The sequence below is a fragment of the Hemitrygon akajei genome, chromosome 1 (assembly GCF_048418815.1).
Source record: "Hemitrygon akajei chromosome 1, sHemAka1.3, whole genome shotgun sequence".
NCBI classification, from domain to species: Eukaryota; Metazoa; Chordata; class Chondrichthyes; order Myliobatiformes; family Dasyatidae; genus Hemitrygon; species Hemitrygon akajei.
In genome coordinates, this window is record NC_133124.1 from 216186979 (window position 1) to 216212407 (window position 25429).

Sequence of the window (25429 nt, forward strand, 5' to 3'; positions counted from 1 at the left end):
GGCGGCAGGAAGATAGGAGGCTCAGAAGGACACAAGAGCTGATGGTGGGGCCTGAGAGACGTGATTGCAGAGAGGTGCTACGGGAAGGGAAGACTGGGGTTCAAGTGTCACCGGTACGGAGGTGTCCGGAGTCATCGGGGTAGGCAATAGATTCAGAGAGATTCGTAATCTGTGAGCGTCCAAAGGTTTTGAGGTCAGCAGCAGCGATCGTGGTCTCGGGGGTGTTCAGTGTCACCGGTGTTGGAGACAGCATATTCGGTGTTCTGTAGGCGGGTGATTCTCAAAGGTTCATTTTATTACCAAAGTATGTTTGGAGAATACAACTCTGAAATTTGACTTCTCCAAATAGCCATTGAATACAGATAACATATTAGTAGTTGAAAGAAAGACATTAATACTCCCCACATGAAAAGAAAAAGAAGCAAAAACTCACAAACACCCCTCAAACCCCTCCCTCACACAAAAACTAACAAGTCGCCCAAAAGGAAAAAACTTAAATCTGAAAGAGGCCAATATGAACTACAGTCCAGTCCATGAATCTCCGAAATTCAGTAACATCTCCAAGAGCATCGGGACCATCAGCCCCTCCAAGGGCAGCGACACAAAACAGTGGCCCCTCCGAGGGCAGCAAATTGAACCAGTGGCGCCTCCTTGCACAGCAACTCGAACCTCTGGCCTCTGGGAACTGCTCGCTCTTCTCCACATTTGCCTCGATGTTTCAATCTTCCTCAATGCCTGAACCTGGTGGTGTGGGACCTGATGGTTGAGGGGTAATAACTGTCCCTGAACCTGGTGGTGTGGGACCTGATGGTTGAGGGGTAATAACTGTTCCTGAACCCGGTGGTGTGGGACCTGATGGTTGAGGGGTAATAACTGCTCCTGAACCTGGTGGTTGAGGGGTAATAACTGTTCCTGAACCTGGTGGTGTGGGACCTGATGGTTGAGGGGTAATAACTGTTCCTGAACCTAGTGGTGTGGGACCTGATGGTTGAGGGGTAATAACTGTTCCTGAACCTGGTGGTGTGGGATGTAAGGCTCCTACCTCTCTTGTCCTTAAATATACTGAGTGACTTGGCTTGTACCTAATAAAAGGTATAAAAATACACCTCTGAACTTCGGGTTTAAGATGGCTCTCTACACAGCAACGACTTGCAAAGCAAAACAAACAAAGCTATAATTTCGGTATTACTCACACTTTTTCTCAGATACAATCACTGCAATCTGTAACTTCCCTTTTGGAACTGAGCTTTTAAACCGCCTGCACAACCTGGCGTTTTTGTGGTGTAAACTGACGTCTCGATGGTGCCGGACATTTGCGGTGTGGTGATTTTCATGATCCAGGAATCTTGAGTCGTGGAATAGCGGACAGGAGGGTGGAACACATAGGTGAGAATTTTTAAGTTAATATCTCCCTGTTAATGCTCACTCCCACAGCTCTCAGTTAACTGGGGAAATAATCTATGACCATGCTAACCATTAGGGGTGTAGCACTCAATCCTCAGTCCGCTCCCTACACATACCGCACTCCTGGTAACAACAAACGTACAACAATACAGCATTACCTCTCACTGTCCAGCCCTTTGCCTCTCACTGTCCAGGCCCCTTTGGCCCACGCTGTCCAGCCCATTGCCTCACTATCTAGGCCCCTTGGCCAATGCCATCCAGGTCTCTGGGCCCCACCCTGTCCAGGCCCCTTTGGCCCACGCTGTCCAGCCCTTTGCCTCACTGTCCAGGCTCTTTGCCTCACTTTCCAGGCCCCTTTGGCCCACACTGTCCAGCCCTTTGCCTCTCACTGTCCAGGCCCCTGGGCCCCACGCTGTCCAGCCCTTTGCCCCACCCTGTCCAGGCCCCTTTGGCCTATGCTGTCCAGGCTGAACATGATGCCAAATTAAATTAAATTCCTTCTGACTCTACACACACAATCCATATCCCCTCCCATTCACTGCAGATACGTTTGTCCACCCAGAATACCTCTTAATGCTCCAGTGTCATCTCTTCTTCCTCTAACTGGTCTGGTAGTGTGCTCCAGGCATCAACATCAAAACTCAACCTTAAACCATCCCCCTTTCACTTTTAAAGCCATGCCCTCCAACCAAGGAAAATACCTCTGTTAATGCCCCTTGTATTTTAACAGACTTGTCCACCCCTCTCCTCATAGCTCGTACCCTTCAAACCAGGCAGCATCCTGGTGAAGCTCTTCAGTGGCCTCTCCAAAGCCTCCACATCCTTTCTGTAATGGGACGACCAGAACCTCTCACACTAACTCCAAGAGCAGCCTAACCTGAATCAGGTTCAATATCACTGATGCATGTCATGAAATCTGTTGTTTTGAGGCAGCAGTGCAGAGTAATACAGAAAAAATACAATAAATTCCAGTAATAAATATATTAACAATAAATAAATAGTGCAAAGTTCTAATTGACTGCTTCCTGCCTCTTCTACCCTCTGTCCTGACCGATGAAGACATGCCTTTATCACTCTTTCTACTTTACGTTGTCTCTCACTTACCGTAAGACCAAAGACCAGAAGATACAGGAGTAGAATTTGGCCATTTGGCCCGTCAAGTCTGCTCTGCCATTCCATCAAGGCTGATTTATTTTCCCTCTCAGCCCCATTCTCCTGCCTCCTGTCTGTAACCTTTGACGCCTCTACTAATCAAGAACCTATCAACCTCCACTTTAAATGTATACTCAATGACTTGGCCTCCACAGCCATTTGTGGGTACAAATTCCACAGGTTCACCACCCTTTGGCTGAAGAACTTCCTCCTCTTATTGCAGACCTTGTTCTATCCAACCCACATATTCTACAGCCCCAGGTCTCCCTGTACGTTTCACAATCTATTGTCTTACATCGCCTACACCACCCTCCCAGAGGAACCCACACAAAATGCTGGAGGAACTCAGCAGGTCAGGCAGCGTCTGTGGAAAAGAGTGATCAGTTGATGTTTTGGACTGAGCCCCTTCGTCAGGATCCCTCAGCTTACTGTGGACTGAAGAACACTCAGGTCTTTAGAAATGCTTTTGTAGCCTTTTCCGGCTTCATACATTTCTTCAATTCTTCTTCTAAGGTCCTCTGAAAGTTGTTTTGATCGAGGCATGGTGCACGTAAACAGAGCTTTCTTGAGAAGAGCAGGCTCTGTCAGTAACCTGACCTGGTGTGTCTTTCTCATAGGGCAGGGCATCTCTACAACCCACACATCCAATCTCATCTCATTGATTGGAACACCTGACTCCAAATAGCTTTTGTAGAAGGCACTACCACAGAGATTCACATACTTTTTTCAACAAATACATGCAATATTGGATCATTTTCTCAATAAATGAATGAACAAGTATCATCTTTTTGTGTTATTTATTTAATTGGGTTCTCTTTATCTAGCTTTAGGACTTACACGAAGATCTGATCACATATTAGGTCATATTTATGCAGAAATAGAATAAATTCTGCAGGGTTCACAAACTTCCTAGCGCCATTGTATTACTGATATCCTATATGTGCTTGCAGACATCCCACCTCTCCTGGAAGTTCTGGGAGTCTCCCACATATTGATAGCGGCTTCCCGACGCCTGCAAATTATATACAATATCCCGGAAATCGAGAGAGGGGGAGCAGACGGGGGGGTGGGGGGAGAGAGGAGGGGAGCAGACGGGGGGGTGGGGGGAGAGAGGAGGGGAGGGAATGAATCCTGATTGGTCTCTCTTTGTGCTAAGTAGACCTATCAGTTTTCTCTGTGGGCGGGCTTTACAGTCAACCTCAAAAATAATGACAGTGTTGTTCCTGCACTGTTTGCAACAGTGACTTTTCTATTGCCCACGGTGGGTTAAATGACTGTAAAAGACATGTTGAGCTGAGTTTAACAGGTGTCATTCATTCATTAGCACAGCTAACATTATTTAAACTAGCTGGCTAGCTGGTAAGGAGCTACTCTATTGATGTCCTACGTGATGAGGCCAAACTCCCTGTAGACTTGCTTAAAGTTGTAATAGAATAAAAAAAGACTCCATGATAATATAAGTACTTATTTTAATGTCATATTTTCTGCATATACACAACTTGGTTTACAGATTAGTCAAAATCACTAAAGAAAGTATTACATACACCGGGGGTCACCAACCTTTTTTGCACCACGGACCAGTTTAATATTGACAATATTCTTGCGGACCAGCCGACGGGGGGGGGGGGGTGGGGGGGGTGTTAATCACGACCGGAATACAACGATACTCGAAGGAGGTTCCTTATGTCCAGTCTATTCCACAATTTAGTTTATGTTGCTATCAGCACTCGCTTCTGTCCCGCTTGCTCATGTGTTTTCTGCTGAAAAAACTCAGTGGGTTTGTCTTTAAGTGCAGGGAGCTTGGACTCAAGGTACCGGAGCAGTTTTGAGGGCTTCATTGCCTGATTGGACAGCCTACGGGCCCGAATTCCAGCCTCCCGCCCGCCGGTTGCCTTAGCCAGGTGCGGCTGGTCGTGGGTCGGGTGAGAGGACGAGGTCAGGGCCGGAGATCTCCATGCCGGGGTTGCGGTGGTCGCAGCCCGGAGAGAGAGACCGAGCGAGGAGTGCGACAGGACGCCCACCCCCCTTGTAGGATCTATCGGCCGACAGAAGTTTGTCTCGAGGGATGACCTTCAGTAGATCGCGGCGAGGTAGCCGCTCTGCTACTTACGAAAGCCTGAGCCCGAATTAGGTCGTCCGCGAATATTTTTGCACCGGGTTCCCCACGAACATTCGGTGTGGTGAACAGGTTCAGAGGCGGCGCCCATCTGTCCGTGTGCCAGGCCGGTACCAACGGCTCTTCCCACTGGCTGCGCGAGGCGGCTAGTGATCCCTGGCGCGAGGGTATCACCGCGATTAGGCGACTGATGACCTCGCATGCGTTCAAGTTCAACAGGGAATGAGGGAAGGTGCAGCTGACTCATATCGTTTCACATCGCCGGATTACACCGTTTCCTCGCGGCCTGGTGGTTGGGGACCACTGACATACACCCTTGGAGGTCGACCGGAGGGAGGGGATATGGGGTTGCGGGGTGCTACCTCCCTGAAATGAGTCTTTGCTGGGTGGGATGTCTGTGCTTGCTATCTCGAAGGTGCAAGGACTGGGCCTCAAGCTGTGGTGTTGCCTGAGAGGCATTGGAGCCGGTGCCACCAGGGGGCAGTGTGGCGTGTCATCCAGGCTGGACTCAGTGCTGCCCACCAGTGTTCACTTGGCAGAAGACAAGCTCTGCAGATTTTGGTGGCGTCAGATGGCTTGAGTCTGGGCCCTTCTATTGTGTGACTGTGTCGTTCTATCCCATACGTGTTGTGTGTAACTGTTGGTACTGCATTTTGCACCTTGACCCCAGAGTAGACAATAGACAATAAGTGCAGAAGTAGACCATTCGGCCCTTCGAGCCTGCACCGCCATTCTGAGATCATGGCTGATCATCTACTATCAATACCCAGTTCCTGCCTTGTCCCCATATCCCTTGATTCCCCTATCCATAAGATACCTATCTAGCTCCTTCTTGAAAGCATCCAGAGAATTGGCCTCCACTGCCTTCCGAGGCAGTGCATTCCAGACCCCCACAACTCTCTGGGAGAAGAAGTTTTTCCTTAACTCTGTCCTAAATGACCTACCCCTTATTCTCAAACCATGCCCTCTGGTACTGGACTCTCCCAGCATCTGGATCATATTTCCTGCCTCTATCTTGTCCAATCCCTTAATAATCTTATATGTTGCAATCAGATCCCCTCTCAATCTCCTTAATTCCAGCGTGTACAAGCCCAGTCTCTCTAACCTCTTTGTGTAAGACAGTCCGGACATCCCAGGAATTAACCTCGTGAATCTACGCTGCACTTCCTCTACAGCCAGGATGTCCTTCCTTAACCCTGGAGACCAAAACTGTACACAATACACCAGGGCCCTGTACAAATGCAAGAGGATTTCCTTGCCCTTGTACTCAATTCCCTTTGTAATAAAGGCCAACATTCCATTAGCCTTCTTCACTGCCTGCTGCACTTGCTCATTCACCTTCAGTGACTGATGAACAAGGACTCCTAGATTTCTTTGTATTTCTCCCTTGCCTAACTCTACACCATTCAGATAATAGTCTGCCTTCCTGTTCTTACTCCCAAAGTGGATAACCTCACACTTATTCATGTTAAACGTCATCTGCCAAGTATCTGCCCACTCACCCAGCCTATCCAAGTCACCCTGAATTCTCCTAACATTCTCATCACATGTCACACTGCCACCCAGCTTAGTATCATCAGCAAACTTGCTGATATTATTCTCAATGACTTCATCTAAATCGTTGATGTAAATCATAAACAGCTGTGGTCCCAATACCGAGCCCTGTGGCGCCCCACTAGTCACCACCTGCCATTCCGAGAAACACCCATTCACCGTTACCCTTTGCTTTCTATCTGCCAACTAGTTTTCTATCCATGTCAATATCTTCCCCCCAATGCCATGAGCTCTGATTTTACCCACCAATCTCATATGTGGGACCTTATCAAATGCTTTCTGAAAATCTAGGTACACTACATCCACTGGATCTCCCTTGTTTAACTTTCTGGTTACATCCTCGAAAAACTCCAATAGATTAGTCAAGCATGATTTACCCTTGGTAAATCCATGCTGGTTTGGCCCAATCCTATCACTGCTATCTAGATATGCCACTATTTCATCTTTAATAATGGACTCTAGCATCTTCCCCACTACTGATGTTAGGCTGACAGGATGATAGTTCTCTGTTTTGTCCCTCCTTCCTTTCTTAAAAAGTGGGATAACATTAGCCATTCTCCAATCCTCAGGAACTGATCCTGAATCTAAGGAACATTGGAAAATGATTACCAATGCATCCACAATTTCCAGAGCCACCTCCTTTAGTACCCTAGGATGCAGACCATCTGGACCTGGGGATTTGTCAGCCTTCAGTCCCATCAGTCTACTCATCACCGTTTCCTTCCTAATGTCAATCTGTTTCATTTCCTCTATGTCCTTGGCTCATCCATACATCTGGGAGATTGCTTGTGTCTTCCCTAGTGAAGACAGATCTAAAGTACTTATTAAATTCTTCTGCCATTTCTCTGTTTCCCTTAATTTCACCCAATTCATTCTTCAAGGGCCCAACATTGTTCTTAACTATCTTCTTTCTCTTCACATACCTAAAAAAGCTTTTGCTATCCTCCTTTATATTCCTGGCTAGCTTGCGTTCGTACCACATTTTTTCTCCCCTTATTGCCTTTTTAGTTAAGTTCTGTTGTTCCTTAAAAATTTCCCAATCATCTGTCCTCCCACTCACCTTAGCTCTGTCATACTTCCTTTTTTTTAATGCTATGCAATCTCTGACTTCCTTTGTCAACCACTGTGGCCCCTTTCCCCCCTTTGAATCCTTCCTTCTCCGGGGGATGAACTGATTTTGCACCTTGTGCATTATTCCCAAGAATACCTGCCATTGCTGTTCCACTGTCTTTTCTGCTAGGATATCCGTCCAGTTAACTTTGGCCAGCTCCTCCCTCATGGCTCCATAGTCTCCTTTGTTCAACTGCAACACTGACACCTCCGATCTGCCCTTATCCTTCTCAAATTGCAGATAAAAACTGATCATATTATGGTCAGTAACACTGTCTTGTTTGGCCGTATGAGTACCCTCGTATGGTTGAATGACAACTGAACTTGAATTGAGTTGAATTTTGCTAAAACAAAAAGATTTACTGAAGGCCGAGGTGATTGGGTCAAAAATCAATACTTGGTCCCCTCCCTGAGAACTGATCAGGCCTCCAAGTGCTGCCTGGTGCAGTCAAATAGCAGCTGCCCCTTTCCTCAAGCACTGAGCAGCAATGGGTAAGTCCCCTGAGGGTCTGATATGCCGGGTGATGCGTGGGAAATTCCTTCATGACTCAGAATCGAATCAGGTTTGATAATCACTGGTGTAGGATTGAAATTGGCTGTTTTGTGCCAGCAGTACAGTGCGATACATAAAATTTACTATAAATTGCAATCAATTTATATTTTAAAAAATAGAAAAATGTGTAAAAAGGAGCAAAATACTGAGATAGTATTGATGGGTTCAATGTGCATTCAGATATCAGATGGCAGAGGGGAAGAAGCTGTTCCTGAATCGTCGAGTGTGGGTCTTCAGGCTTCTGTACCTCCTCCCTAATGGCCGTAATGACCCACCCAGCCAACACACTTTTTGTCCCACTTCCCTCTGGGAGAAGGTTCAGGAGCATGAAGATTCGTACGGCCAGATTTGGGAACAGCTTCTTTCCAACTGTGATAAGACTGCTGAACAGATTCTGACCCAGATCTGGGCCGTACCTTCCAAATATCTGGACCTGACTTGAACTACCTCACTTTCCATTTTCTATTTATAATTTATTATTTAAATTTTTATTATATTTACTTCGATTTGTACTTCAGGGAGCGCAGAGCGCAGAAACAAATATCACTGTGATGATTGTATGCTCTAGTATGAATTGTTTGGTGACAATAAAGTAATGAGAAGAGGGCATGTCCTGGATGGTGAAGTCCTTCATGATGGATGGTGCCTTCTCGAGGTGCTGTCTTTTGAAGACGTTCTCGATGCTGGGGAGGCTAGTGCCCTTGATGGAGATGGTTGAGTTTACAACCCTCTGCAGCTTTTTCCAATCCTGGGCAGTGGCCCCTCCATACCAGGCAGTGATGGCAGCCAATCAGAATGCTCTCCATGGCCATCCCACCATTGAGCACATCTACAAGGAGGGCTGCCACAGGAAATCATCAAGGACCCCCATCATCCAGGCCATGCTTTCTTCTCACTGCTACCATCAGCAAGGAGGTACAGAAGCCTCAGGATTCACACCACCAGATTCAGGAACAGTTATCACCTGTCATCCATTAGGCTCCTTCACTCACCTCAGCTCTGAATGGATTCTACAAACTGCAGACTGACTCTACAACTCACGTTCTCAGTATTATTTTTCTGTATTTGCAGTTTGTCTTCTTTTGCACACTGGTTGTTTGTCATCTTGGTGTGTAGTTTTTCATCAATTCCATTGTATTTCCTTGCTCAACTGTGAATGCCCGCAGGAAAATTAATTTTAGGGTAGTATTTGGTGACATACACATACTTCGATAATAAATTTACTGGAAACTTTGAACGGTACATCTGTAGAAACTTGCTAAAGCCTTTGGTGACATACACCACACTTACCCGGGGCAGGAGGCAGTGGGGGTATCAGTGGGATCACCATTATCATCTTCCAGAGAAGGACAGAACTGACACCGGGTAGTAACTGAGGAGCTGAGGTGGTTGGTTGGTGGGTTGGAAATCACAGGAGAAGGAGTCGTGGGAACAGTGAGTCCAGACACTCACTACTCTCATCTTTAACTGGTCCACCTTTGTTAGATGGGTTAACCCTCTTATTCACCAATCCCTAGTTACAGACAAAGGATGTTCATTAAATCACCTCTCCTTGGAACAGACACAAGGCACCCATTTTCTACCAGAGGGTATTAACCCTTTCCCACCACTGCCTCGTTACAGACACAGTGAATGCCATTCCCTGTCAGAGGGTATTAACCCTTTCAACCACCACTGCCTCGTTACAGACACAGCAGTCGAACTACAAAGAAGACGAAAGTGAAGGTGCTCAACCTTAGCACGTGGAACGTGCGAACTCTGCTTGACATCACCAAGCCTGTCAGACCAGAAAGAAGAATAGCACTGGTCACCAAAGAACTAGCCCGCTATAACGTGGACATTGCAGCACTCAGCGAAACACGCCTAGCAGACAAGGGCCAGCTTACAGAACGTGGTGGTGGGTACACATTCTTCTGGAGCGGTCGCAGCAGCACTGAATGATGAGAGGCTGGTGTTGGATTTGCCATCCGATCCCACCTCGCTCGTAAACTTGCCAAGCTTCCAGAGGGCATCAACGATCGCCTGATGACGCTTCGGCTCCCACTTGGCAATAAGAGGAGTGCAACGCTGATCAGCGCGTATGCCCCAACGATGACCAACCCAGATGACATCAATGATAAGTTCTATGAAGAACTTGACGCTCTCATAGCAGCAGTCCCACAGACAGAGAAGCTTATTGTCCTCGGGGACTTTAACACCAGAGTGGGGACAGATTTCCAGACCTGGGAAGGGATTCTTGGAAGACATGGTATTGGCAAGTGTAACAGCAATGGCCTGCTGCTCCTCAAGACATGTGCTACGCATGACCTTGTCATCACCAACACCCTATTCCGCCTCCCTACCTGTAACAAGACATCTTGGATGCATTCACACTCTAGGCACTGGCATCTGATTGACTATGTCATCACCAGAAAGAGGGACTGGCAAGACGTGAGAGTGACAAAGGCCATGTGTGGTGCCGACTGCTGGACAGATCATCGACTCATAGTGTCCAAGTTTAAACTTCACATCCTGCCTGTGAGAAGACCCCAAGTTCAGAAGACTGCAAAGAGGCTCAATGTCTCCAAGCTGAAGAGCAGCGTAGTTGCAGAAGAATTTCGTGAAGACCTAGATAGCAGGCTGCTTGACACACCCCAGGATGACCACACCAGCACTGAAGAGCAGTGGACAGCTTTCAGAGATGCAGTCTACTCTACCGCTCTCGAACACCTTGGACCAGCAATCCGTAGACATCAAGACTGGTTCGATGAGAACGACGAGGAGACACAGGCACTGTTGTCAGAGAAACACCAACTGTTCAGAGCGCACCAGAATGATCCCACATCACAAGCAAAGATAGATGCCTTCACCAGTGCAAGACGGAAAGTGCAGAAGAAACTCCGTGAGATGCAGGATGTCTGGTTCAGTAATAAGGCCGATGAGATCCAGGGCTACGCAGACAGTCATGACACCAAGCGTTTCTACGATGCTTTGAAGGCTATGTATGGACCTCAGTCCTCTGGCTCCTCCCCCCTCCTCAGTGCAGATGGGACTCGGCTGCTGACAGAGAAAAAGCAGATTTTGGAGAGATGGGCTGAACATTTCCACCGGGTCCTCAACTGCCCTGCAAAAAATCAATGATGAGGCCATTGCTCACCTACCTCAGGTGGAGATCAACCTGGACCTTGACAACCTCCCCACAGAAGAAGAAGTCAGAAAAGCCATCAGGCAACTTTCTTGTAGCAAAGCACCAGGATCAGATGCAATCCCTGCTGAAGTCTACAAAGCAGGAGGCCCATTCATGATGCAGAAGCTGACTGAGCTCTTCCAGTCTATGTGGAACGAAGGAAAGGTCCCGCAACAGTTGAAAGATGCCAGCATAGTCCACATCTACAAGAGGAAAGGCAACCGCCAGTCTTGTGACAATCACCGGGCATCTCCCTCCTGTCCATAGCTGGGAAGATCTTGGCTCACGTCCTGCTTAATCGCCTTCTCCAACACCTTGAGCAAGGTCTCCTCCCAGAAAGCCAGTGCGGCTTCTGTGCAGAGCGTGGAACTGTCGACATGATATTTGCTGCATGCCAACTCCAGGAAAAATGTCAAGAGCAGCACAGCGACCTCTTTATGACCTTCGTCGATCTGACCAAGGCATTTGATACGGTCAGCAGAGATGGCTTATGGAAGATAATGGAGAAGTCTGGCTGCCCTAGCAGGTTCATCACGATTGTTCGGCAGTTCCACGATGGCATGATGGTGAAAGTTTTGGATGATGGTGACGAGTCAGAAGCCTTCTCAGTGACGAACGGTGTGAAGCAAGGATGCGTTCTCGCCCCTACACTCTTTAGCATGGTCTTCTCTGCTATGCTGAATGATGCCTTCCGCGATTGTCAGGATGGTATACACGTCAGATACAGGACTGGCGGTGGGCTATTCAACCTCCGGCGTCTGCAGGCTGTTACAAAGGTAAAGGAGACCGTCGCCAGAGACCTCTTATTCACTGATGATTGCGCCCTCAACGCCAGCACAGAGCAGAAGATGCAGCGAGAAATGGACTGCTTCTCACGAGCCTGTGACAACTTTGGACTTACAATCAGCATCAAAAAGACCGAAGTTATGTACCAGCCCGCACCCGGAAAGCCCTACCAGGAACCACACATCACAGTAAAGGGGCAGAAGCTACTGGCAGTCGACAGCTTTACTTATCTGGGCAGTACTCTATCACGAGCGGTGAACATAGATGCAGAGATCAGCAACAGAATTGCCAAAGCCAGTGCCGCCTTTGGAGACTCCGTGAGAATGTATGGGAGCGGAGAGGACTCAGCCTTACCACCAAGCTGAAGGTCTACCGAGCAGTGGTTCTCACCACCCTCCTCTATGCCAGTGAGACCTGGACTGTCTACAGCAGACACGCTAAACAGCTCAACCACTTCCACTTGAGCTGCCTCCGCAGACTTCTCCACGTACGATGGCAGGACAAAGTCCTAGACACGGAGGTCCTGGAGCGGGCTAGCACCCACAGCGTCTACACCCTCCGACAGAAAGCCCAAGCCAGATGGGCTGGCCATGTCGTCAGGATGTCTGACAGTCGACTACCAGAGCAGCTGCTGTACGGAGAGCTGAGCCAGGGCAAGCGCTCAGTTGGAGGGCAGAAGAAACGTATCAAAGACTGCCTCAAAATGTCCCTCAAAGACCTCAACATCAATCCCAGTAGTTGGGAATCGCTTGCTCTGGACCGCCCAACCTGGTGGAGCAGGACTACTAAAGGAGCGCATGCAGCAGAAATCAGACGCGCCGCAGAGGCTCAGAGGAAACTCGCCACGCGCAAGGCTCGAGCTACCTCCACTTCCACTGCAGCACCTACCCTCATGTGTCCCACATGTGGGCGAGCTTTCAGGGCCCGGATTGGCCTCACCAGAGACCTCAGGACCCACAGTCACAAACCCTTCACTTGACAGAAGTCGTGGTCGTCTTCGACTCCAAAGGATGAACAACACAGACACAGGGAAGGCCATTCCCTGTCAGAGGGTATTATCCCTATTCCACCAGTGCCTTGTTAAAGACACAGGGAAGGCCATTCCCTGTCAGAGGGTATTATCCCTATCCCACCAGTGCCTCGTTACAGACACAGGGAAGGCCATTCCCTGTCAGAGGGTATTATCCCTATCCCACCAGTGCTTCGTTACAGACACAGGGAACGCCATTCCCTGTCAGAGGGTATTATCCCTATCCCACCAGTGCCTCGTTACAGACACAGGGAAGGCCATTCCCTGTCAGAGGGTATTATCCCTATCCCACCAGTGCCTCGTTACAGACACAGGGAAGGCCATTCCCTGTCAGAGGGTATTATCCCTATCCCACCAGTGCCTCGTTACAGACACAGGGAAGGCCATTCCCTGTCAGAGGGTATTATCCCTATCCCACCAGTGCCTCATTACAGACACAGGGAAGGCCATTCCCTGTCAGAGGGTATTATCCCTATCCCACCAGTGCCTCGTTACAGACACAGGGAAGGCCATTCCCTGTCAGAGGGTATTATCCCTATCCCACCAGTGCCTCGTTACAGACACAGGGAAGGCCATTCCCTGTCAGAGGGTATTATCCCTATCCCACCAGTGCCTCGTTACAGACACAGGGAAGGCCATTCCCTGTCAGAGGGTATTATCCCTATCCCACCAGTGCCTCGTTACAGACACAGGGAAGGCCATTCCCTGTCAGAGGGTATTATCCCTATCCCACCAGTGCCTCGTTACAGACACAGGGAAGGCCATTCCCTGTCAGAGGGTATTATCCCTATCCCACCAGTGCCTCGTTACAGACACAGGGAAGGCCATTCCCTGTCAGAGGGTATTATCCCTATCCCACCAGTGCCTCGTTACAGACACAGGGAACGCCATTCCCTGTCAGAGGGGATTCATCCTTTCAACCACCACTGCTTCATTTCAGGCAAGGGAACATCTTTCCTGGTTGGATGGGGTTAACCCTCTCCCCTACCACCTCGTAAAATTTCTCGGTTGGCTGAGATTAGCCCTTACACCTGTCTCTCTCTACAGTTCCAGGCACAAGTTGGCCTCTTTCTCGTCGAGGGGATTTTCCTTCTCACCCAGTGTCTGTGGACACTGAGGGGGAAGTCGCAGACCAGAACGATCGGAAACTGGGTTGACTAGAGAACCCAGTGGCTGGGAATAAACAGAAAGCCCTAGACAGTCAGCGCAAGGGAGAAGTGCAGATATTTGGTCACATTACCAGCAAGGACAAAAATAGCAAGCTGATTTTAGATGGGGATTTCAACAAACATTGACTGGTTGAACAAACTTGGGCTGTTTTCTCTGGAGCCTCAGAGGCTGAGGATAGGCCTGACAGAAGTTTATAAAATTGTGAAGGTTAGACCAAGGCCATGGACTCCTTTGGCAATCTGGTGAAGATTATGGACCCTTCTTAGAATAATGTGTTTAAATATATAAAATAAAAGACATGGGATTACAAAAGAAACCAATTATATTGAAATACAGTTAACAAAATATATTAAAAAATCAAATAAGACCACAAGACATAGCAGCAGAATGAGAACATTTGGCCCATCGAGTCTGCTCCACCATTCTATTATAGGCTGATCCTATTTTCCCCTCCTCAGCCCCACTCCCCAACCCTCTCCCCGTAACCTTTGATACCATGTCCAATCAAGAACCTACCAAGCTCTGATTTAAATACACCCAGCGACCTGGCCTCCATATCTGCCTGTGGCTACGAACTCCATAAATTCACCATCCTCTGATGAAGTAAATTTCTCCGTATCTCTGTTTTAAACGGCTACCCCTCTATCCTGAGGCTGTGCTCTCCCCCACCATGGGAAACATCCTTTCCACATCCACTCTGTCTAAGCCTTTCAACATTTGAAAGGTTTCAATGAGATGCCCCCTCATCCTTCTGAATTCCAGTGAGTACAGACCAGAGCCATCAAACGTTCCTCGTATGATAACCCTTTCTTTTCCGGAATCATCCTTGTGAACCTCCTCTGAACCCTCTCCAATGCCAGCACATCTTTTCTTAGATGAGGAGTCCAAAACTGTTCACAATACTCAAGGTGAGGCCTCACCAGTGGCTTATAAAGCTTCAGCATCACATCCCTGCTCTTGTATTCAAGACCTTTTGAAATGAATGCTAACATGGCATTTGCCTTCCTCACCACCAACTCAACCTGTAAGTTAACCTTCAGGGTGTTCTGCACAAGGAATCCTAAGTCCTTTTCCATCTCAGGTTTTTGGATTTTATCCCTGTTTAGAAAATAGTCCGCACATTTACTTCTACTACCAAAGTGCATGACCATGCATTTTCCAACATTGTATTTCATTTGCCACTTTCTTGCTCATTCTCCTTATCTGTCTAAATCCTTTGCATCCTACCTGTTTCCTCAACACTACCTGTCCCTCCACCAATCTTCATATCATCTGCAAATAAAGCCATCTATTCCATCATCTAAATCATTGATGTACAGCATAAACAGAAGTGGTCCCAACATCGACCCCTGCAGAACACCACTAGTCACTGGCAGCCAACCAGAAAAGGATCCTTTTATTCCCACTCGCTGCCTCCTACCAATCGGCCAATGCTCTAACCACGTTAGTAACTTTCCTGTAATACCATGGCTCTTAACTTGGTAAGCAGCCTCATGTGTGGCACCTTGTCAAAGGCCTTCTGAAAATCCAAATACACAACATCTACTGCATCCCCTTTATCCACCCTATGTGTAAACTCCTCAAAGAATTCCAACGGGTTCATCAGGCAGGATTTTTCCTGAAGGAAACCATGCTGACTTTGTCCGATCTTGTCCTGTGTCACCAAGTACTCCGTAACCTCATCCTTAACAATTGACCCCAACATCTTCCCAACCACTGAGGTCAGGCCAACTGGTCTATAATTTCCTTTCTGCTGCCTTCCTCCTTTCTTAAAGAGTGGAATGATATTTGCAATTTTCCAGTCCTCTGGCACCATGCCAGAGTCCAATAATTTTTGAAAGATCTTTTCTAACGCCACTACAATCTCTAACGCCACCTAGGGTGCAGTTCATCTGCTTTGAGTGACTTGGTTCTTTCAGATTTTTGAGCACCTTCTTGCTTGTAATAGTAACTGCACTGACACACTGCTAGTGTCTTCCACAGTGAAGACTGATGCAAAATACTCACTTAGTTCATCTGCCATCTCCGGCCTCAGTTTCTAGTGGTCCTATATCCACTCTCATCTCTCTTTTATTTTTTACGTACTTGAAAAAGCTCTTACAGTCCACTTTGATATTGTTTGCCAGCTTGCTTTCATATTTCATCTTTTCCCTCCTAATGATTCTTTTAGTTGCTCTCTGTAGGGTTTTAAAAGGTTCCCAATCCTCTGACTTACCACTAATTTTTGTTTTGTTGTATGCCCTCTCTTTTGCTTTTACATTAGCTTTGACTTCCCTTGTCAGCCACTGTTGAACTATTGCCTGAATTCGTAACTGTATCAGTATGTTGGGCCCAGGAGAGATCATCAGGAACTTGAAACTGATCACCTTTTCCACTTCTGATCCCTCGATAAGGATTGATGTGAGTTCTCCTGAATTTCCTTCCTGAAGTCCACAATCAAATCCACACAAGAGAAAATCTGCAGGTGCTAGACATCCAAACAACGCACACAAAATGCCGCAGGAACTCAGCAGGCCAGGCAGCATCTACGGAAAAGAGTACAGTCGACATTTTGGGCCAAGACCCTTCATCAGGACCAATGGCCTGAATTGTCAACTGTACTGTTCCATAGACGCTGCCTGGCCTGCTGAGTTCCTCCAGCATCTTGTGCGTTCCCCAGTGTGGTGAACTAGATATACCTGTCTGACTGCTCCTGTGGCTCCTCCCAAGACCCTGCTGACTACCCCTGTGGCTCCTCCCACAGACCCCTGTATAAAGGCGACTGTGGCCTGCTGCTCTCCCTCATTTTCCCCAGGATGTAGTGTTGTTCTTCAGTCAATAAAAGCCGATATCTCACTTCCTAAGTCTCGGCGTGAGTTATTGATGGTGCATCACCCAGTCAAATCCTTGTCATTCTGACGGTGAGTGCAAGGTTGCTGTTGCGATACCACTCGTCCAGCTGACCTCCCTCACTCCTGAGCGGGCTAACATTGGAACAAAGGCAGCAGGAAGTTTAGTAAGAGTAATCAGAAACATAACAAGAGACAACAGTTTGAGGGAGCTCATTTCTCTTAAAGAAGATTGTACTTTCAAAGATTGAGAGTCGAGTCAAGTCAAGTTTATTGTCATTTAACTATATACATGTATACTGTCAAATGAGACAATGTTTCTCCAAACCAGTGTGTAAAGCAGCATAGTACACTTAACACATAACTTTGAAAGTAAGAATTAAATCTACAAATGAATCATGCATAAATAAAGTGCATATATTAAATATTGTAGGATACAGTACAAATTATCCAGTGACACTTCGAATGCAGTGTAGTAGGGGGTTCAAAAGCCTAATGGCCTGGGGGGGGAAAAAGCTGTTCCCCATCCTGACCAATATTGTTTTTATGCATCAGAGTCTCCTGCCTGATGGCAGAAAGTCAAAGAGGATGCTGGATGGATGGGTGGGATCCTTAATAATACTAAGGGCCCTGCATATGCTGTGCTCCTGATAAATGTCCCCGATAGATGGCAGACAGACTCTGCTATTCTCACAGTCTTTTGTAGAAGCTTCTGGTCCGATGCTCGACTGCTCTCATACTAGGTGAAAATGCAACTTGTCAGGACGCCCACAATGTAAAATGCAGTTAAGATGGGGCAAATTTGACAACTTCGACTGGGCATCAGCGAAAGTCATGCCACAAGTAAACACACGGCATGCAAAAGAATTCCGAGAAATCTGGTTTGCTGTGAACGGTTCCCTAAACAAACTTGTAGACCTGTACCCTATTTATGAGAGGCCGCGGGCAAAATTCCAGACCGCAGCGCACAAAGTTTGTCACGTAGCCAATCAGCGATGAGATTTCCTCCCCGCATCACAGTTGAGTTTCGAAAATGATTGGAAAGTATATGAAGGCCAAGCACTGGGAGGACACACCTTACTCAACAGTGCACTGACAATGTCTCCTCGCCTGGTGACGAAACGCCTGCAAGATCAGAGAACAACTCAACCCAAGACTGCAAACTGCATTTAGTATTGTCACATGCAGCAAGGTAAGGGGAAAATCTTCGTGTTGCGTTCCATCTACACGGATCGTTTTGTCACATTAATACTTAAAGCGACAACGATAACAGAATGCAGAATAAAGAGTTACAGTTACAAAGAAAGGGCAGTGCAGGTGGACAACAAGGTGCAAGGTAGATTGTGAAGTCAGGAGTCTATTGAACTAGGGAAACATTCAATAACTTTATAGCAGGGCACAATAGTGTAACAGTTAAATGTTAAAGAAACACCCAATGTGCCAAAATGAACGCCAACTGTAGCCTGTTAGGAGTTTGTATGTTTTCCCCGTGAGCACGCGGGTTTCATCAAGGAGCTCTGCCACCCCCCACCCACCCTGATGGTAAGCCCAAGGTGTTTGCATGCCCCAGAGAAGCAGTCTGTGGGAGTTTGTAGTTGCTGTTTGGTGTGCGAGGTTATAGCAGCATCGTCGGCAAAGAGCATGTCACGTATTAAGATCTTTCGCACCTTTGTTCTTGCTCTCAGGCGCGCAGGGTTGAACAGCCGCCCATCAGACCTGGTGTGCATGTAGATGCCTTCTGTCGACGTCCCAAATGCGTGCTTCAATAGTATAGAGAAGAAGATGCTGAATAATGTTGGGGCCAACATGAATTCTTGTTTGACTCCACTAGGAATAGCAAAGGGTTCTGATGAGCTGCCATTGTACTGAACAGTAGCCCTCATGTCATCATGGAATGACTTGATGATACTTTGGAGTTTTGGGGGACAGCCGATCTTGAGGAGATCTGAAAGACCCCATCCTTGCTGACAAGGTCGAATGCCTTGGTCAAGTCAATGAAAGTCAATGACCTCTTCTGGGGCAGGCGTGACCTGTTCAAGAAGGACGGGTTACACTTGAATCCCTGGGGGGACCAATATCCTAGTGGGGAGATTTGCTAGGGCTACAGGGCAGACTTTAAACTAGTAAGATGGGGGGGCAGAAATCAATTTGAGGAAACTATGGGAGAGGAGGTTAGTTCACCAGTAGAGCAAGTAAGTAGACAGTGTGTGAGGGAGGAAAGGCAGGTGATGGAGAAGGGATGCGCTCAGCCCGAAGATGTAGGGGAGAAGAAAGAAAAGGATAATAAATTTGAATGCATTGTTAGGGACGAAAAGAGAGGAGGAGGTGGAAAGTATCTTAAATGTATCTATTTTAATGCTAGGAGCATTGTAAGAAAGGTGGATGAGCTTAAAGCGTGGATTGATACCTGGAATTATGATGTTGTAGCTATTAGTGAAACATGGTTGCAGGAAGGGTGTGATTGGCAACTAAATATTCCTGGATTTAGTTGCTTCAGGTGTGATAGAGTAGGAGGGGCCAGAGGAGGAGGTGTTGCATTGCTTGTCCGAGAAAATCTTATGGCGGTGCTTTGGAAGGATAGATTAGAGAGCTCCTCTAGGGAGACTATTTGGGTGGAATTGAGGAATGGGAAAGGTGTAGTAACACTGATAGGAGTGTATTATAGGCCACCTAATGGGGAGTGTGAGTTGGAAGAGCAAATGTGTAAGGAGATAGCAGATATTTGTAGTAAACACAAGGTGGTGATTGTGGGAGATTTTAATTTTCCACACATAGATTGGGAAGCTCATTCTGTAAAAGGGCTGGATGGTTTAGAGTTTGTGAAATGTGTGGAGGATAGTTTTTTGCAACAATACATAGAAGTACCGACTAGAGATGGGGCAGTGTTGGATCTCCTGTTAGGGAATGCGATAGGTCAGCTGACAGATGTATGTGTTGGGGAGCACTTCGGGTCCAGTGATCACAATAGCATTAGCTTCAATATAATTATGGAGAAGGACAGGACTGGACCTAGAGTTGAGATTTTTGATTGGAGTAAGGCTAACTTTGAGGAGATGCGCAGGGATTTAGAGAGAGTGGATTGGGTCAAGTTGTTTTATGGGAAGGATGTAATAGAGAAATGGAGGTCATTTAAGGGTGAAATTATGAGGGTACAGAATCTTTATGTTCCTGTTCGGTTGAAAGGAAAGGTTAAAGGTTTGAAAGCGCCATGGTTTTCAAGGGATATTAGAAACTTGGTTCGAAAAAAGAGGGATGTCTACAATAGATATAGGCAGCATGGAGTAAAGGAATTGCTCGAGGAAAATAAAGAATGTAAAAGGAAACTTAAGAAAGAGATTAGAAAAGCTAAAAGAAGTTACGAGTTTGGTTTGGCAAATAAGGTGGAAGTAAATCTGAAAGGCTTCTACAGTTATATTAAAAGCAAGAGGATAGTGAGGGATAAAATTGATCCCTTAGAGAATCAGGGTGGTCAGCTATGTGTGGAGCTGAGGGAGATGGGAGAGATTTTGAACGATTTCTTCTCTTCGGTATTCACTAAGGAGAAGGATATTGAACGGTGTAAGGTGTGGGAAACAAGTAAGGAAGTTATGGAACCTATGACAATTAAAGAGGTGGAAGTACTGGCACTTTTAAGAAATTTAAAAGTGGATAAATCTCCGGGTCCTGACAGGATATTCCCCAGGACCTTGAGGGAAGTTTGTGTAGAGATAGCAGGAGCTCTGACGGAGATCTTTCAGATGTCATTAGAAACGGGGATTGTGCCGGAGGATTGGCGTATTGCTCATGTGGTTCCATTGTTTAAAAAGGGTTCTAGAAGTAAGCCTGGCAATTATAGACCTGTCAGTTTGACATCAGTGGTGGGTAAATTAATGGAAAGTATTCTTAGAGATAGTATTTATAATTATCTGGATAGACAGGATCTGATTAGGAGTAGCCAGCATGTTTGACAAACCTTATTGAATTTTTTGAAGTAGTTACGAGGAATGTTGACGAGGGTAAGGCAGTGGATGTAGTCTATATGGACTTCAGCAAGGCCTTTGACAAAGTTCCACATGGAAGGTTAGTTAAGAAGGTTCAGTCGTTAGGTATTAATGCTGGAGTAATAAAATGGATTCAACAGTGGCTAGATGGGAGATGCCAGAGAGTAGTGGTGGATAATTGTTTATCGGGATGGAGGCCGGTGACTAGAGGGGTGCCTCAGGGATCTGTTTTGGGCCCAATGTTGTTTGTAATATACATAAATGATCTGGATGATGGGGTGGTAAATTGGATTAGTAAGTATGCCGATGATACTAAGGTAGGAGGTGTTGTGGATAATGAGGTGGGTTTTCAAAGCTTGCAGGGAGATTTATGCCAGTTAGAAGAATGGGCTGAACGTTGGCAGATGGAGTTTAATGCTGAGAAGTGTGAGGTTCTACATTTTGGCAGGAATAATCCAAATAGAACATACAGGGTAAATGGTAGGGCATTGAGGAATGCAGTGGAACAGAGAGATCTAGGAATAACAGTGCATAGTTCCCTGAAGGTGGAGTCTCATATAGATAGGGTGGTGAAGAAGGCTTTTGGAACGCTGGCCTTTATAAATCAGAGCATTGAGTACAGAAGTTGGGATGTAATGTTAAAATTGTACAAGGCATTGGTAAGGCCAAATTTGGAATATTGTGTACAGTTCTGGTCACCGAATTATAGGAAAGATATCAATAAATTAGAGAGAGTGCAGAGACGATTTACTAGGATGTTACCTGGGTTTCAGCACTTAAGTTACAGAGAAAGGTTGAACAAGTTAGGTCTCTATTCATTGGAGTGTAGAAGGTTGAGGGGGGATTTGATCGAGGTATTTAAAATTTTGAGAGGGATAGATAGAGTTGACGTGAATAGGCTGTTTCCATTGAGAGTAGGGGAGATTCAAACGAGAGGACATGATTTGAGAGTTAGGGGGCAAAAGTTTAAGGGAAACACGAGGGGGTATTTCTTTACTCAGAGAGTGATAGCTGTGTGGAATGAGCTTCCTGTAGAAGTAGTAGAGGCCAGTTCAGTTGTGTCATTTAAGGTAAAATTGGATAGGTATATGGACAGGAAAGGAGTGGAGGGTTATGGGCTGAGTGTGGGTAGGTGGGACTAGGTGAGATTAAGAGTTCGGCACGGACTAGGAGGGCCGGAATGGCCTGTTTCCGTGCTGTGATTGTTATATGGTTATATGGTTAAAGCGACATAGAGGGGTTTCTGTTGTTCCCTGCACCTCCTGGAGTTGATGGAGTGAGACGGCGGTCTTTAGTACTTGGTCAGATTTTCGCCCTGCCCCTGGCCAGCAGGGGGCGGTGCGGAGTGCATTAGCTGTGCCACCTCCTGGCCGGTGAGGGCAGTGCAGGGGCAGTATGACCTCCGGCCGGCAGGGGCTGTGCAGAGTGGGCTTGCAGTACCTCCTCCCGGCCGCTGGGGGTTTTAGTACAGAGTGCAATATGACTTCCCGACCGCTAGGGGCTCAGCTCGACCCGCCAACGTGATCAGGCGGAGGGCATAAACTCTCCATCAATGGAAGCCGGACCAATTACAATGGGGAAACAAAACATAACGGGGCGGATAAAACTCCTTCCCCTTGCCTCCGGTAATCAAGGCGGCACCGGAGTTGCTTTGTAGAGAAGGCGGCTCCGTTACGGCGATAACCTGACGGGAATTGACAGTAACGAAACACGGGAATAGTTCTCATTCGCTTCCTATTTTGCATCAGGAACATTTTAAAGGACGTACCCGCTCCCAGTGGTCCACCGCGATATCCGTCCTCCGTATCTCTCCTTCCTCCGATTGGCGGGCACGCTTGTCGAGCTCTCGAACTCGTGTTCTGATTGGCTCCTGTCAATCAGGACAGGTGTCGGCTCCCGTCCGCGATTTCCGGTTCCGGTGAGCGTATCGGTGGTTTGTTCGGCGGCGGTGGCGATGCGGCGGGTGACGTTGTTCGTTAACGGGAACCATCGACACGGCAAGGTAGTGCAAGGGGCAGGGTGGAGGGGACGAGGCGTGTGGAGGAGATGAGTGCGTGAAGGGGGATGGATAGGGTCGAGAAGGTGGAGGGGACGAGGGGTGGTGTGGGGGTGGAGGGATAAAGAAGGGAAAGGAGGTGGAGTAGAGAGGAGGAACTGAGGGGACGAGGGGCTTCAAACTAAATTTATTATCAAAGTACATATGTGTCACTATGTACTTCCCTAGATGCATTTTATTACGGGCGTTCACTGTAAATACAATGAGACGTAATAGAATCAATGAAAAACCACACCCAATACGGACAAATAACGTGCAAAAGACGACAACCTGTGCAAATACATACAGAAATAGACAATAAATATCGAAAACATGAGATGGAGAGCCCTTGAAAGTAACCATGGGTTGTGGGAACAATTCAGTGATGGGGTGAGTGAAATTATCTGCTCTGGTTCAAGACTTTGATGGTTGAGGGGTAATAACTGTTCCTGAATCTGCTGATGTGGGTTTCGAGATTCCTGTACTTTCTTCCCGATGGCAGCAGCGAGCATGACCTGGGGGATGGGGGTTCCTAATGTGGGAGGCTGCTTTCCTGCACCAGTGCTCCACGTGGATGTGCTCAGTGATTAGGAAGGGCTTTACCCGTGATGGACTGGGCCGGATCCACTACTTTTAATAGGATTTTCCATTCATGGGCATAAGTGTTTCCATATCAGGCTGTGATGCAAACAGTCAGTATAATCTCCACCACGTATCTACAGAAGTTTGTCAGAGGTTTAGATGTCATGCAGAATATTCACAAGCTTCTAAGAGTAGAGGAGCTGTCATGCCTTATTTATAATGACATTTACATGCTGGGCCCAGGACAGATCTTCTGAAATGATAACACCAGGAATTTAAAGTTGCTGGCCCTCTCCACCTCTGATCCCCTATGTGGAGTTCCTCATGGACCTCTGCTTTCCTCCTGAAGTCAATAATCAGCTCTTTGGTCTTGTTGACATTGAGTGAGAGGTGGTTGTTGTGACACCACTCAGCCAGAATTTCAATCTCCCTCCTACGTGCTGATTCATCACGAACTTCGATTCGGCCCACGACAGTGGTGTTGTCAACAAACCTCAGTATAGCACCGGACCTGTGCTTAGCCACACAGTCATAAGTGTAAAGTGAGTAGAGCAGAGTGCTAAGCACAAAGACTTGTGGTGCACCTGTGCTGATGGAGGAGATGTTACCAATCCAAACTGACCGGGGTCTGCAAGTGAGGAAATTGAGGATCCAGTTGCACAAGGAGGTAATGAGGCCAAAATCTTGAAGCGTGTTGATTAGTTATGAGGGGATGACGGTATTAAATGCCGAACTGTAGTTGATGTTTGCATCTTTGCTATCCAAATGTTCCGGGGTTGAGCGAAGAGCCAATGAAATGGCATCTGCTGATGACCAGTTGCTTTGGTAGGCAAATTGGAGTGGATTTAAGTCGCTCCTCAGGCACGAGTTGATTTGTTTCTTAACCAGCCTCTCAAAGCACTTCAGCACAGTGGGTGTAAGTGCTACTGCACAATCGTCAGTGAGGCACGTTGCAACTTTCTTCTTTGCACCGGTATCATTGAAGCCTGCTTGAAACAGGTGGAAACCTCAGACCGCTGAAGCGGGAGATTAAAGGTGTGCCAAGATGAGTCCACACTCGGGGTGGACAGGTAACATCTTATATTCTATCTGGGTAGTTTCCAAACAGATGGCGTGAATATGGATTTCTCCTTCCAGTAAAAATATTATTTTCTTCCCCTCCCCTCTTCTATTCCCCACTCTCGCCTCTTAACTCTTCTCACCGGCCTATCATCTTCCCGGGGTCCCCTCCTCCTCCTCTTTCTCCTGGGTCTCCTCCTCCTTCCCTTTCTCCTATGGTCCATTCTCCTATCAGATTCCTTCCTCTCCAGCCCTTTATCTTTCCTACACACTTGGCTTCACCTATCACCTAGCTATCCACCTTCCCCTCTTCCCCCACCTTTTTACTCTGGTGCCTTCCCCCATCCTTCTCAGCCTTGAAGAAGGGTCTCGGCCTGAAACGTTGACTGTTTATTCATTTCCATAGATGCTGCCTGGCCTGCTGAGTTCCTCTGGCATTTTGTGTGTGGTGCTCTGGATCTCCTGCATCTGCAGAATTTCTTGTGTTTATGTTGAGCTTCATCTGTTGAAATTCCAGTGCAACCAATCACTATCCTTTTGGCTGTTCATAAGTTTTAGGTCATCCTCAAATCGAGTAATTGTGGGTTGCATCCCAGGTCTTTGTCCGGGCAGGTTGTGCTTCACATACCTGGCTGAATTTTTCGAGCAGGTGACGAGGCAGATTGATGAAGACGGAGGGGTGGGTGTGGTGTATTTGGATTTCAGTAAGCTGTTCAGCAAGGTTCCCCATGGTGGGCTCATTCAAAGGATCCCTCCTCGGTCCAGCACATAATTGTCATTGCGAAGAAAGCATGACAGCGCCTCTACTTTTAGATATTGGTGAAGATCTGGCATGACATCTAAAACTTTGACAAAATTCTATAGATGTGTGATGGAGAGTACATTGACAGGTTGTTTTACGGCC

The 25429-nt window shown here is 47.1% G+C and overlaps 1 protein-coding gene across 4 annotated transcripts in view; it reads left to right on the forward strand.

Annotated features, from left to right (window-relative positions):
* Nucleotides 1-22695: 22695 nt before the first annotated feature.
* LOC140735593 (BTB/POZ domain-containing protein KCTD9) overlaps nt 22696-25429 on the forward strand; it is a 40629-nt gene continuing 37895 nt past the window's right edge. Inside the window, exon 1 of one of the 4 annotated variants that reach the window (XM_073060818.1) lies at nt 22696-22851. In XM_073060818.1, the coding sequence (XP_072916919.1) occupies nt 22804-22851 (48 nt within the window). In that variant the 5' untranslated portion in view covers nt 22696-22803. The remainder of the gene's footprint in view (nt 22852-25429) is intronic. The other 3 variants (XM_073060837.1, XM_073060828.1, XM_073060846.1) reach the window with 3 other exon arrangements.